This window comes from Macadamia integrifolia, chromosome 8, assembly GCF_013358625.1.
Source record: "Macadamia integrifolia cultivar HAES 741 chromosome 8, SCU_Mint_v3, whole genome shotgun sequence".
Lineage (NCBI taxonomy): Eukaryota > Viridiplantae > Streptophyta > Magnoliopsida > Proteales > Proteaceae > Macadamia > Macadamia integrifolia.
Genome location: NC_056564.1, coordinates 32,745,817 through 32,758,476, shown reverse-complemented (window position 1 = coordinate 32,758,476; position 12,660 = coordinate 32,745,817). Strand labels below are relative to the sequence as shown.

General features: G+C 39.8%; 2 protein-coding genes across 2 annotated transcripts; one reads left to right on the top strand and one right to left on the bottom strand.

Annotated features, from left to right (window-relative positions):
* On the top strand, nt 1-1,796 carry LOC122085804 (trihelix transcription factor ASIL2-like). Its single transcript, XM_042654389.1, has one exon. It carries the CDS (start codon nt 386-388, stop codon nt 1,457-1,459), a length of 1,074 nt encoding a protein of 357 aa, XP_042510323.1. The 5' UTR covers nt 1-385; the 3' UTR covers nt 1,460-1,796.
* Nucleotides 1,797-8,556: 6,760 nt separating this feature from the next.
* On the bottom strand, nt 8,557-11,231 carry LOC122087732 (cationic amino acid transporter 6, chloroplastic-like). The gene is made up of 5 exons (XM_042656957.1): nt 10,832-11,231; nt 10,519-10,741; nt 9,872-10,202; nt 9,466-9,694; nt 8,557-9,255 (listed from the first exon to the last, which is right to left on the bottom strand). The coding sequence occupies exons 1-5, from the start codon at nt 11,220-11,222 to the stop codon at nt 8,720-8,722; spliced, it is 1,710 nt and encodes a 569-aa protein (XP_042512891.1). The 5' UTR covers nt 11,223-11,231; the 3' UTR covers nt 8,557-8,719.
* Between the last annotated feature and the right edge of the window lie 1,429 nt (nt 11,232-12,660).

Below are 12,660 nucleotides of genomic sequence, written 5' to 3'. Positions count from 1 at the left end.
AAGGGAGAGATGGATAGCCGGGGCGGTGGGTTTAGGCCTCAAGGAGGTAAGAGGTGGGGTTCGTTTGGTGGATTTGGTAAGGTCCAAGTTGTGGTGGCAACCAACTGGGAAGGGTGGTGGGGTGGGCAGAAACCTGGGAAGCGCTGACCATCTTAGAGAGAGAAAGAGAGGTTTGGGGTGCGCAGCTTAACCGCGTACCCTCGCGTGATACGGCCCCCCCTCCCCGTCCCCTAAGCGGTGGCGGATCTTAGATCTTGAAATCAGCCGCACATCCCTCTCCTAATAACACCACCACCATCTTACGTTATGTCCCCCACCACCACCATCCCCTCCACCCCTACCACCACCATCATCCCCTCCACCCCTACCACCACCCCCACCACCCATGGCTGCTTCCTCCTCCTCTCCCCAACACCCAACCCCAACTCCAACCACAACCACCGCCGTTACTACCACCAACATCACCACTGCGACCCCCGTCGCCGCCCGTCCAACCCCTAATCCTTCCTCCAGACGCCTCCCTCCCCCTTGTTGGTCTCATGAAGAAACTGTTGCGCTCATCGATTCTTACCGTGAGAAATGGTACACCCTCCGCCGCGGAAACCTCAAGGCCTCCCACTGGCAAGAAGTCGCCGACGCCGTCGGTCGACGCTGCCGCTTCGCTACCCCTTCTAAGACATCTGTCCAGTGCCGCCACAAGGTCGAAAAGCTCCGTAAGCGTTACCGTACAGAGAAGCAGAAAGCCCTATCCAACCCTGGCCGCTTCTCTTCCTCTTGGGTCTACTTTCGCAAGATGGATGCCATGGAGAAAGGCCCTTCTTCTGCAACAGCCCATTCTAATGGTACTGACGAAGACGACGAAGATGGCAATGAGGAAGATGATGAGAACGAGAACGAAGTCGAAGATGATGATGAAGATCCAATGCCTCCCACCAATACACGCAGTCTCCATCGCCTTCTTAACAATGGGGTTAGTACCAGTGGTGGCAGCGGAGGAGGTGTTGGAGGGTTTCGTCTTCGAATTCCTAGTCGGCCCATTAGTGCTCTGCCACCCGTTACGGGGTTCCGGTCCAAGGGCTTCGATAGGGTCGTCGATGGAAGCCCTAATGCGAACTCTAACCATAACCCAAGGTACTTGAATGGTTGTTCCTCCTCGAGGTCCAGCTTTGGGCGGAGGACCGATGGTGGTGGTGGTGGGGGTGTGGGAGGAGGAGGGGTTAAGAGAGATTTTGATCCGGTTTCAGAGATGGTTACTTCGATTAAGCTGTTGGGAGAAGGGTTTGTGAAGATGGAACAGATGAAGATTGAGGTGGCCAGAGAGATTGAGAGAATGCGGATGGAGATGGAGATGAAGCGGACCGAGATGATTCTCGAGTCCCAGCATCGAATCGTGGAAGCCTTTGCTAAAGGGTTTTCTGGGAAGAAGAAGATCAAGAGGTTACAGTCGCCTGATTCATAGGCAGGGAAGCATAAAAAATGTCTTTTGTTTACTACTCTTCCACATTTTAATGGATCTGCCCAGGATTTGAAAGAACAGATCTTGAGAAGCTTTGATTTGGGTCAAGATGAGAAATGTCGATTCTACTGCTTACTTGTGGTCGTACCCAACAGTCCAATTTGGTCATATTTTCGATATATGGAATTGGTGAGTTGAAGATTTAAAGATCTTACGAAACTCCTCTTTTTGTTTTTACATTTTTTTCTGTTCAAATAACTGACTGATCAAAAGCTCAGAACTTGCTTAGTTTTGTAATTTTTTATTTCAGAGAAGAAAAAGAATTACTGTTTATTAGGAAGTTTGCTTGTTGAGCCAGTAAAGTTCGTCTTACTCTATTAGATTTGGGGTCGCTTTTGAAACCTTTAACGGATCTTGGGTTCTAGTTCCTTCAGAAGCTCAAGCCCATGGTCTTGGAACTGTTTGATGCCTAATTTTGGAGCCAATTTGGGCAGATTGGACTTCTTTATATTTCTTTGCTCGTTTGTTGCAGTATAGTTTTTGAACTAAACATTGGGAATTAACCATGCTCACTTGCTAGGTCATCTACTAGTACCAGAGTTTTTCTCTGGTCACATTGACTTCTATTACCATAGACCGAACTATAACGAGAGCTTCCTTCTTGCCGGTACTCAAGTCTCTTATTGATTGCTTGAAAATATTTTTGTGTTGCATTTTAAGGGCACTTGTATGTCCATGCAGGCTAGACTTTGTCAACTTTGTCATTGTTGGACATTAAAATGAGTTGTTGAACAATTTGGGCTTCCGGAAAGTTGAAGACGGTTGATATGTGGCTTGCAAATCAGCAATCTTTAGCTGTACAATCAGCTTAGACAAATCAATGATAGTCAACATTGGTTGTTATCCAGCTAGTGTCAATTATAGAATGAAAACAGTATGGCCATTGAATTTACCTCAAAAACTAAGTGTGCGTATTTGGGAAGTCATAATATGAGCTCCTACTCCGTGAAATAAATGCTCTAAGCAATAAGGACAACTTATTTAAATGCCAAAATTCTTGTATTACGTGGTTTATTTAAATTGGCTGAGTGATTGAGCTTACAACTGGAATCAGTTTGAAGGCTGGTTTGATGAAGTTACCAAATTTTGTTTAGTAAGTGAAGATACTCAATGCCTATCATGCATGTTGGCATATTTGGAAATTCGGAATGCAGCCATATTTGTTGGAAGTTAGCTGGTCAAGTAAATTGATCCTGCAAATCTAAACACCAGCGGAAAAAGAAGTTAAGAGTCCTTAAGAGGCCTAGGACATGATGGTTCTAATTATGGAGGAGGCTAACATGCATTTTACATATTTATGAACCTCTTAGACTGATCCAGATAAGTGGATCGCCTTTGGGCAGCTCAAGGATCTTGCAAGGTGGTGTTGCCAATCTGTATAAATTATTGGGAATGGTAGTTAGATCCACTTGGTTTTCTCTGTTTTCTGTTTTTGGGTCTTTTCCCTTTTCCCTTTATCAGATCTAGAACAAATTCATATTTGTCCAAAAGTATGACCATGAATGAATACCCTGTATGGTTAGAGGATAATAGGTGAATATATGGTGTGTATTTGCCAAGACATTGTGGTCAGCATAGTGAGTGTTTCAACATCTAAGAACAGACTGCCAGGATCCATCATGCATAAGCAGTTGGAATCAGGAAGGTCAGGACTCAGCGTCCATTTAAGGTCAAGAATCGCGTATCTGTTCTTAATTGTGGATTGATGGTCCCTGTCTGGTATCAAAGACTAAAAGTGAAGCATGTGATGCATAGAAATTATGATCCAGTCCCACACCATAAGGCTGTCAGCCCAGGAATATAGGCAGCGATCTGCAGAAAAAGGTGATAAAAATATTTCATTTTTTCTTGGACTACTGATTTTTCTTTTTTGGGTTAACGTTGGACTAGTGATGTTGATTGTTCAAACCTTACTCTATACTGCAATTTTGTAATTTGGGTTTTATTAGTGTATAAACAGTAAGCAATAGTTTATTTTCTGCCCTTGTTTGTAAATCATTTGCTACCACTTATTAGGTTTTGCTTGCTTATAAGTGTCTGGTGTTTTACTTGATTGTCTGTGTGGATACATCATTGACAGCATGAGAAGCCCTTCTGGTGGTCTTGGTAGTGCACATCTTATATCTGGCTTTGTAACAGCTTTTAACTTTTAATAAGTATTCTTTTGTGACAGATGCTTGTTCAAAGCAAGGAACAGGCCAAGTATGCCAGTAGTTCTTATAAAAACCCAAGAGTGTTACAGTGACTAAGTAATTTTTTTATCTTAGTTGGATTATGTTGCTTCAAAGTGAATTAAATTCCTTCCAGGATTTTCTTCTGGTTGTTCATGTTGCTCTGGTTGCTTGCTACTAAATTCTAGATGGATGACACTTCTTTTTTTCCCGGGTGATTACTCAGGATCACATTTTAGTGTGTAATATGTGTTTTTAGTCATAGGGATCAGGAAGATTTAGCCATGTCAACAACCCAGAAAACTATTCCCATCTCGTAGATTTATGATGTTACATATCTAGTTCACTTTTTCCCCCCTCCTTTTCTTCTGGTGGTCACATTTTGTTGAATTCTGTTTGGCTGCCCAATAGCCACTGGATTTGGAGTCTTACACCCAAAATACCTATGGGATGTCAGTTTTTTATGGGATTTTGGATTAGTAGAGTCAATAGTTTGGTTAGAACTCCTATGGTATTCTTCTTTATGTTCATATGTCTCACAGGAAATGAGAATTATGTCCTAAACACAAATGAGAAGTTAATAATCCAGGAGAAAAAAAGGGAATTAAAATATGGGGAAATGAACGCTCCTTGGTCATGCGACCCCAACCCTGTGGAACCCAAAAAAACCCACCCACCTTTGATGCCCATGTGTGCCTCCTCATTGGCCCCGCATTGGTGTAGGGGCCATACGACCGGATAGCGTTCTTTTCCCTTAAAATTTATGAATTCCTACTTCTCTCTGCATTGAATGAGCAAGAATCAAAATTTTGGTGCTGGAAGACTGGGGATGCAGCTCATTAGTTTCTTACCATTATGTACTCTACTCTGAAGGTCTAAACTCTTTGATGTAAATAGAATTGTAGATTGATTGCGATAATCTATGAATGTAGTAATTCCATTGAATACCCTGACCTGGTGGACTTCCTTACTTTCTTGACCATGTAATTTATGTTACTTGTGCTCTATATATATATATACTTGTCTTGTACATATTGCTATAGTCTATGCAATGAACTATGTTCGGGTTGGAAGGCAGTCTTGAGGAGATGTATTTTTACAAGTAGCAGTTTCAGCACATCAAGCCAAGGAGCTGGTGTGCCCATGGTCGGAAAGGCACTGTGTGAGGCCAACAATGTGAAAATTGCTGGTCTGCTTCTCTCTCTCTCTCCTTTTGGGTGTTTTTTTTTTTGGGGGGGGGGGGGTGCTCATTGGAAGTGGGATGAGGGAAAAGAAAGGGAAGGTAGCCATCCTAGTTTAAGTCTGCACGCAATGTTGAGCTTGGTGTCATTCATCCACAAGTTTTGATACTAGGGTTTATCTGGATAGATAAAACATTTGTTTTTTTTTTTTTTTTTTTGGGGGGGTGGGGGGGTGTGGGGGGCTGGGTGGTGGTTAGAAGGGTTCCTATTTTGCTAGAATTTTGGACCTCCGTTAGAGGGTGTTGAGGACAGCTGCTATTAGCTGGTATAAGGCTGAGTTGTTGATGTTGAGGACAGCTGCTACCTCAGCTGGCTTAAGGCTAGTGCATCAGCCTAGCGGCCCTAGCCTCCAGGAGTTCTCTAAACCTCATCTAGTCTATAGGACATCCACCCACCACCCCACAAATCAGTTAGATTGTATAGCTGAATATGAAGAAGATTGACAACCGGGGAGTTGTTTGATTTTCTGCAGAGGCTACCATTGTATTGTCTACTTTTGCTGGGTTTGTTGAATTCCAATGTCAAAGACGGTTGAAATATGGGGCAAACGAAGGAAAAAAAATACTGTCAATTGCTTCAGTTTCATTGCCACATGCCCAGAAGAGAGAGGGACCATAGACGTTCTTCTAAGAATCAAGAGATCCTTACTGGGGTTGGGGGGGTGTTGAGGGTTTCCAGTCTACGACAAGACGACCTGAATATTGTAGGGGCACAAATCTGTGGACCACATCCATCTCAGAGCTTCCAGCACTTTGGATGATTCCTGGGATGTTCCGGAGAAGCACCACTTAGCTTGATGGCCAACTTGACCTAAAATAAACCATTCAAGGGAAAGGTTCCACACTTGGTGATTAAGATGGACGTGGTCCTTTATAACCTACTGAGGTGTAGGGGGATCCTAGTCAAGAAGAGGCTGATATCAATGGTAAGGGCTGTATATAAACAATGGCAGCATTTAGATTTATGTTTTAAACCATCTCAGGATGTGGTTCTTTTGTTAGATAGATTCCCACTATTCGATGCATATGAAGGAAATGATGTATATAAATCATTGGGACGGATGTATCTAATATTTTCAGCTAATGTTATTTTTATTTCCATTAAAAAAAAAAATAGTAAGGGTGTCAAATTGGAACTGAAACCAAAAATCGAATCTAGTTTCAGAACGAATATCCTGAATTGACTCAAATTGATTATAATATGGTTACATCTTGGATTTAAAATGAGTGTTTATAATTCGGTTTGGTCCGGACTTGGATCTATTTCAAGAATTGGCGGTTCTGACAGAAATTGAATCGAATAACTTGATGGAACTTTTTCCTCTTTTTAAAAATTAAACACTTCATGTAACTTAAATAAAAACATGACTTAATTAATCACTTAAATTGTCTTATAGAGTTTTCTACGTTTAAAACCCTAGGGGTGTCAATTTTGAGCCCACATCGATAGGCCTGATCGAATTGACACCCTTATATGTCCAGTTTGAATCGATTCGTTGTAGCCCGACCCCCCTTAATACTATACAAAATTTTTATTTTGCCACTATTAGTGAGAAACAAATTAAGTAGGATTTGATTTAATTACGCCTTATTTTGTAAGTTGTAAATGTCACAATCTCTTCTTTTTCTTTGTAAGAACAACCATAATCTTATATCATTTTTCCTTTTTATTAAAGATTTGCCTCACATATTTCTAGGCATTCAACCAACTAAAGAAAAGAATTTTAGGGTAGGCTCGTTTAAAGCCTATTTAGACTTAAATAGGCCCGTAGCCCCGTTAAGACCCGCTTAAGGAAGCTCGATTAAAGCTCGACACCGACCTACCCTATTATAAACCATACCATGCCCCACAAAACTAGGCCTGTTTACTTAAATGGGAATTCACGGTGCAAGGCTTCCAAGTGGTCAAGCCCGATTAAGCCCGACTAGTTGACACCCCAATAAAATCTTCTTTTGTTGGGGAAGACCAACAACCTAGTGAATGAGCATTTGTATTTTGTATTCTGCATAGCAAAACCGAATTTAAACTTGGATACTGGAACCAAATAAGAATCGAATAAAAAACCCGAATTGGAACCGAAACCATACCAGAACTGGACAGTTTGGTTCGAGTACCGATTTTTAGAACCATGACGTGACCTAGACCAGTTCTGGATCACAATAACACTCCTTGGAACCGAAATCAAAACGACATTGAATACCTGGTCCCGATTGCCACCCTTAATCAATAGTGGTGAATGTCATTTCCTCTTACATTTCAAAATTCCTCTCCAATGTCATAGATACACATCAAGTGCTCTTGGAATATTACAACCATCCTCATGACAAGATCTTCTTTTTTTTTTTTTTTTTTTTTTTTTCTAATGAAAAAGGTAAATTCATTAAAGGAGATAACTTAGTACACCCACATACACACACATGGAGAGAGAGAGAGAGAGAATTTGTGTCTCATACAAACTCTCCTTGTTTTTTCAAAGACCTCTAATGAGATCACATTAGATGTGATTGAAATCATACCATTTTGGTTGTCAGTCAAACAATATTGCTTAGATAACAAAAAAAATCATAGGAAGAGCTAGTACTCCAATGTGATTCTATTAGGCAATAATGATGTAAATTTAATTTGCAAATAAAAAAATCCGTTGAATGCAAATGAATGAAACTAAATCGATGGTCGCTCACACTTTAGTATTTTCTCATAGCTTATGAATATAAATTATAACTCAATTCTTAAATGCTCAATTTATTTTATCAAAAATTATTTCACACGTTGACACATGCTCAAGTCAAGTGCATATCGATTGTCTCAAAATGAACCTTGATACTAATACTGTGAGGCAGTGCCTACTATCGCAATTTACTATGAGATAATCACTTATCAGGTTTGAGAGCCAAACTTGCATTGTTGGCAAAGCTGCTTCCACTTTCAGCCGTATATTTGTTTTCTATCATTTAACTAATGGGCCAAAAACACCTCAATCATCTTCCCCAATCCTCACTCTTATTATTGCAATTATATGAAGCTTGCTATCATATCAACCATCATTGGTTATAATGGGCTAGACACTCCTCAATCATCTTCCCCAATACTAAAGTCTTATTATTGCAATTCCATCATTGGTTATAATGGGCTAAGCACACCTCAATCATCTTCCACAAGCCTCTATTCTTAGTGTTGCAATAAGGAGCTTTATATGATTATGACAGAAAATACATCAAGAAAAAAGAGGGGGGGGGGGACAAACTGTTCTTGCAAAACAAAAAACAAAATGAAGGACAAAAGGCAATCAGATTCTTCTTTTTCTCTTTGTTTTAATTTTTAGTGTAGGGTCTTCTTTTCCTTTCCATGTCTTTTATCAAGGTTCCCTCCCCATGATTCCTTTTTTTTGCTTGGGTGGAATTCATTTGAGGCTCAGATTTTTGAGTTACAAATCTAGAAAATGAAAAGGAGAAGAAAGGGAAAAAAGAACCAACCTTTTAAATAAATAGCCTCTCTTCTGATTAAAGCTGATAGCTAGCTTTTCATCTTAGTTTGTCAACTTACGTGAATAGTCAACCTCCCGGGCCCCTCTCCATTTCTCTCTCTCACCAGGTTATGGGTCAGTTATTCCACAACATGATTTTCAATCTGGGTTTGTTTGAATTTGGCATTTAATGTGACCCAAGCCGGCCGAATCCAGTCAACCCTCCTGGTTTTCCTGTTTTGGATTTGGGCTGGCCTGGGTTGATCATCCAGTGGTTTGGTTACCTACAATGTTGACCCAATGGGCCGGACCGGATGAATCGGCACTTCTAGGTGGATGAAATCTGGTTTGTCTCAACATCCCCAGTCAACAATTCCTCTGCACGGTATGTTGAGTGAACACCATATAACACATAGAATAATGTCACCAAACAAGCCCATATTCCAAACCTTATGAAAGGTATCTTGTTTAATGTGGTCATGAGGAAGACATTAAGGAAGATTGAGACTGCAGCTGGCCATGGCATAAATGGCACCGACCACTGGGTGGACCGGCGACCGCAAGGGACCTTGTAGCGGAAGAAGGCAGTGATGATGATAATAAGCCCACCTAGTATGGATAGCCCCCACCATTGTACCTTGAACTTCCATGATAGAGAGAAGCCAACTGAGGTTGATGAGAGGAGCAATAAGAAGAGGAGTGTGGGAAGCTGGTGATTGTTCCCATTGGTTCCATCATCTACAACGTAGCGCCGAAAGATTAGGGCATTCGCCACGAGGTAGAACACCAAGAGTGTGCCAATGGAGATCATCTCTAGTACTATCTCAAGCTCAGTGAAAAGTGCAATCAAAGCAGTGCATATACCTGCACCACGGGGGAGAGAAAGTTTGGTGAAAAGTTTTTAATCTATACATAAACGTTACTTTTCCTTAACAGTTTGAGCTTTTAGGTAAAACTATAGCGAAAAGGTTTAATTTCAAAGAATAAAAGTTGAGAAAATGTAAGGGCTTCTCTTTTTTGCTGGTGTTCCCTATCCTTCATTAAGTCAAGTTGTTAATAACAAATAATCCTTACCCAAGAAGAGGGTGGCATTCAAAGGGGTGCCTGTAGAAGGATGGACCTTGGCCAACCAGACCGGGACGAGCCGAGCCCTTCCAATAACACAAAGGTACCTGGCTTGACCCAGCATGGCAACAAGAAGAGAAGCCACAATTCCCAAGCTTGCACCAACCCCAACCACAATGCTCATCCATTTCCAGCCAGACATCTTTTGGAAAGCCGAAGTGAAGGCAGCATCAGATATCTAGGAATCATGGTAAATGATAGGGTTTAATTACTTAGAATAATAATGATGCACTAGAAGTACTTCCCTGGGATTACCCATCTTAGTTTGATCAAGCAGTAACTGCCTAGTTCTCAGGGGATCCAATACAACAATCATTAGCCTTAATCTTAAATTAATGAATTTTGATTCTCTTACCTCATTGAAAGGGACTATGAAGCACAGAGACAAGGCCATCAAGCAATAAAGCACAGAAACAATGAGAACAGATCCCAAAATGCCTACTGGAAGTGCCCTTGAAGGGTTCTTGATCTCTTCTGCCATGGTTGACACAGAATCATAACCAATATAACTGAAGTAAACCATTGCTGCTCCATCAAAAACACCTCTTACACCAAAAGGAGCTAATCCTCTTGGATGTATTAAGTTCTCACCACTCCCATTACAGAACCCAGAAATTATAATAAGCCCAAAGAAGACCACATGAAAGATTGTCATGACAAGGTTTAGGTTAGAGCTCCCCTTGGTACTGCAACCCAAGAAAAGAGAAAAAAAAAAAGTGTACCCATCACTCCACAATCACCAATCAACTTTTAGTCTAATTATAAGAGTGTATATATATATATATATATATTCATATATTCAACAAAGCTCAGAAATTCTTTCCCCCCAACAATGGAGGAAAGAAAAAAAAATGCCCATCTCCCATATCTCAAAAAGAGATAGATGGAGAAAACTCCACAACAAAACAACAGCCTATCCCTACAGATGAATCCAGCTTTAAGGGAAACCAAAAGAGAATACGAAAGGAAAGAGAGAACTCAAAAGTTATCGAAGGATCAAACCTGTAACATAGACAGATGGTGAGAAGTAGAACAAGAGCAACAGCAGTGAAATCCAATCTATTATAACCTGTTGCCAATCCTCCTACTTCAACTCGCCATGAATTCTTATCTATTGCTCCAAAGGTGCTAGAAAGATACTCTGTGAAACTTCTTGCCACTGCCGCATTTGACAGTACATACTCCATTAATATGTTAGCTCCAGCAAAGTAGCCCACAAACTCTCCTACATCAATTCAAAAGAACACCAAAGAAGATAAAGAATTGAATCAAAACTGCAAAAATTAAAGGGTTACTATAGGATTTGTAATCATACCAAAAGTTACTCTAAGATAACTAAAGGCGCCACCGGCGACAGGAATTTCGATGGAGAATTCGGTGTAACACAATGAAGAAAGGAGAGCTGAAAATCCAGCAATGATATAAGAAACAAAAACAGCAGGACCAGAGATATTGCGTGCTACGATACCGGTTGTCACGAAAACTCCAACACCAAGCATTCCTCCTACACCAAGAGCTATCAAGTCATACCACTTCAGTTTTCTTTTCATGTCTGCACCTGATCTTAACCTTATATGGTTGATCTCCTGGTCTGGAGTCCATGTAGCTAAAATTCTTTTTCTGAGTCTATGTGGTATTTGAGAGAGGGATTGAAGATAAGTGCTGCAGCAAAATATGCTTTCAGGCGATTGTTGAGAGGCTGCCATGTTTGATAGCTAGCTTCTTTTTTTGGTTTCCTAGCTGAGGGTTTAGAGAGGTTTATATAAAGGATGAGAAGGTTAAATAAAGGCTAATGGATTCCATGAAGTGTCGGTTTTGCCCTCTCTCTCTCTCTCTCTCTTGAGGATGAGGAAATAAAAATTAGAAAAGGAAGTAAAAATTTCCGAAGAGTATTTTGGAAAATAAAAAAATCTAAAAGGAAAAAAGAATTATTCCATTTCTTTGGCTACAGATAATAAGAAAGTTCTTGTAACCATGATGGAAGCAAAATTATTTTTAAATAAATAAAGAGAGGTCCTCCCTTCAAAGTAACTAAAGGTATCAAACATTTGAGGATAATCTTGTAAGAAGAATAACCATGGAGATCAGAGAGAGGAAAATTGACCTAATATTTTGGGATTGTAGCTTTTAAAAAGGCGACAAGCATTTGCTACTTCGTTAAAAACAATTAAAACATTTCTCTTTTTCTTCACATTCCAAGAATAGTTGGACTTGAATCTTGACTAGAATATCATAGTTCCATAATGCTTTCAAAAATCTGTCAAAATTTAGAAATGAAAACCAATTGAAAGTTTTTGGAATTCTTGGTATTGGGAGTGACCAGTTCGAGGGGTGTGAATCCCTTGAATTGGACGGGTTTTTTTTTAACCCTGTAAAAATCTTTAGGATCTTAAAAAATTTTAGAAATTTGAACAAAATTTGGAAGTAGCATCAAGACCATCTAGCAGGAAAGATTCTTCAGCAGAAGCATACAACTTTCATTCCCTAACTTTTAGGATCCACAGCTTTGCATATAGCTGATAGGTCTGTTTAGGATTTTGAAGTTGAATTTTGTCAAAGCCTAGCCCTGCCAGTTTTGATCTAACTTTAAACACTTGAATAATTGGATCCTTTATTACACAGTAGAAATGTTCTTTTGTTTTAGTTTTTAATCTTTTATGAGACACAGTAGAAGTGCTGTGCTAATCAGCTAGTTTCATGATGTATATTTCTAGTTGCTTTAAAAATGAGCTTGTATTAGAAGGGATTCAAAATTGTGACAGGGTGAGTTGGCCATACTAAAGTGCTTCTTTTCAAGTGCAACTGTACCCATTCATTTTCGTTCCTGTTTTTTTTTCCTTAAACCTCCAATCAATCACTTAATTTCCATTTTCAAAAATAATTTCAGTAATAATTAATCTTAATCGATCATTTTTTTCTCTAAATCTGTAAGTTTTTGGCAAATGTGCTAACCTTTGGCCGAAGTAATTTTTATTAACATTGATATTCTAAAACATCTTAAAAGTAAAACACATAATTTGTCACTTTAATTACATCATTTCACCTTAAAGATGCAAGGTCACTAACATGAAATTTTTTAGATAATATCAATAACATGCCTATCTGCCATTAGCTTATCTATATCAAGAAAGGGAGAAGGTTCTC

Excerpts from the sequence above, each read along its gene's own strand:
- LOC122085804 (XM_042654389.1), top strand. The coding sequence starts at position 386 with ATGGCTGCTTCCTCCTCCTCTCCCCAACACCCAACCCCAACTCCAACC.
- LOC122087732 (XM_042656957.1), bottom strand. The coding sequence starts at position 11,222 with ATGGCAGCCTCTCAACAATCGCCTGAAAGCATATTTTGCTGCAGCACT. Across the intron at positions 10,203-10,518 it reads ACCATCTGTCTATGTTACAG|TACCAAGGGGAGCTCTAACC; the intron begins GTTTGATCCTTC and ends CTTGGGTTGCAG. Across the intron at positions 9,256-9,465 it reads GAATGCCACCCTCTTCTTGG|GTATATGCACTGCTTTGATT; the intron begins GTAAGGATTATT and ends CCCGTGGTGCAG.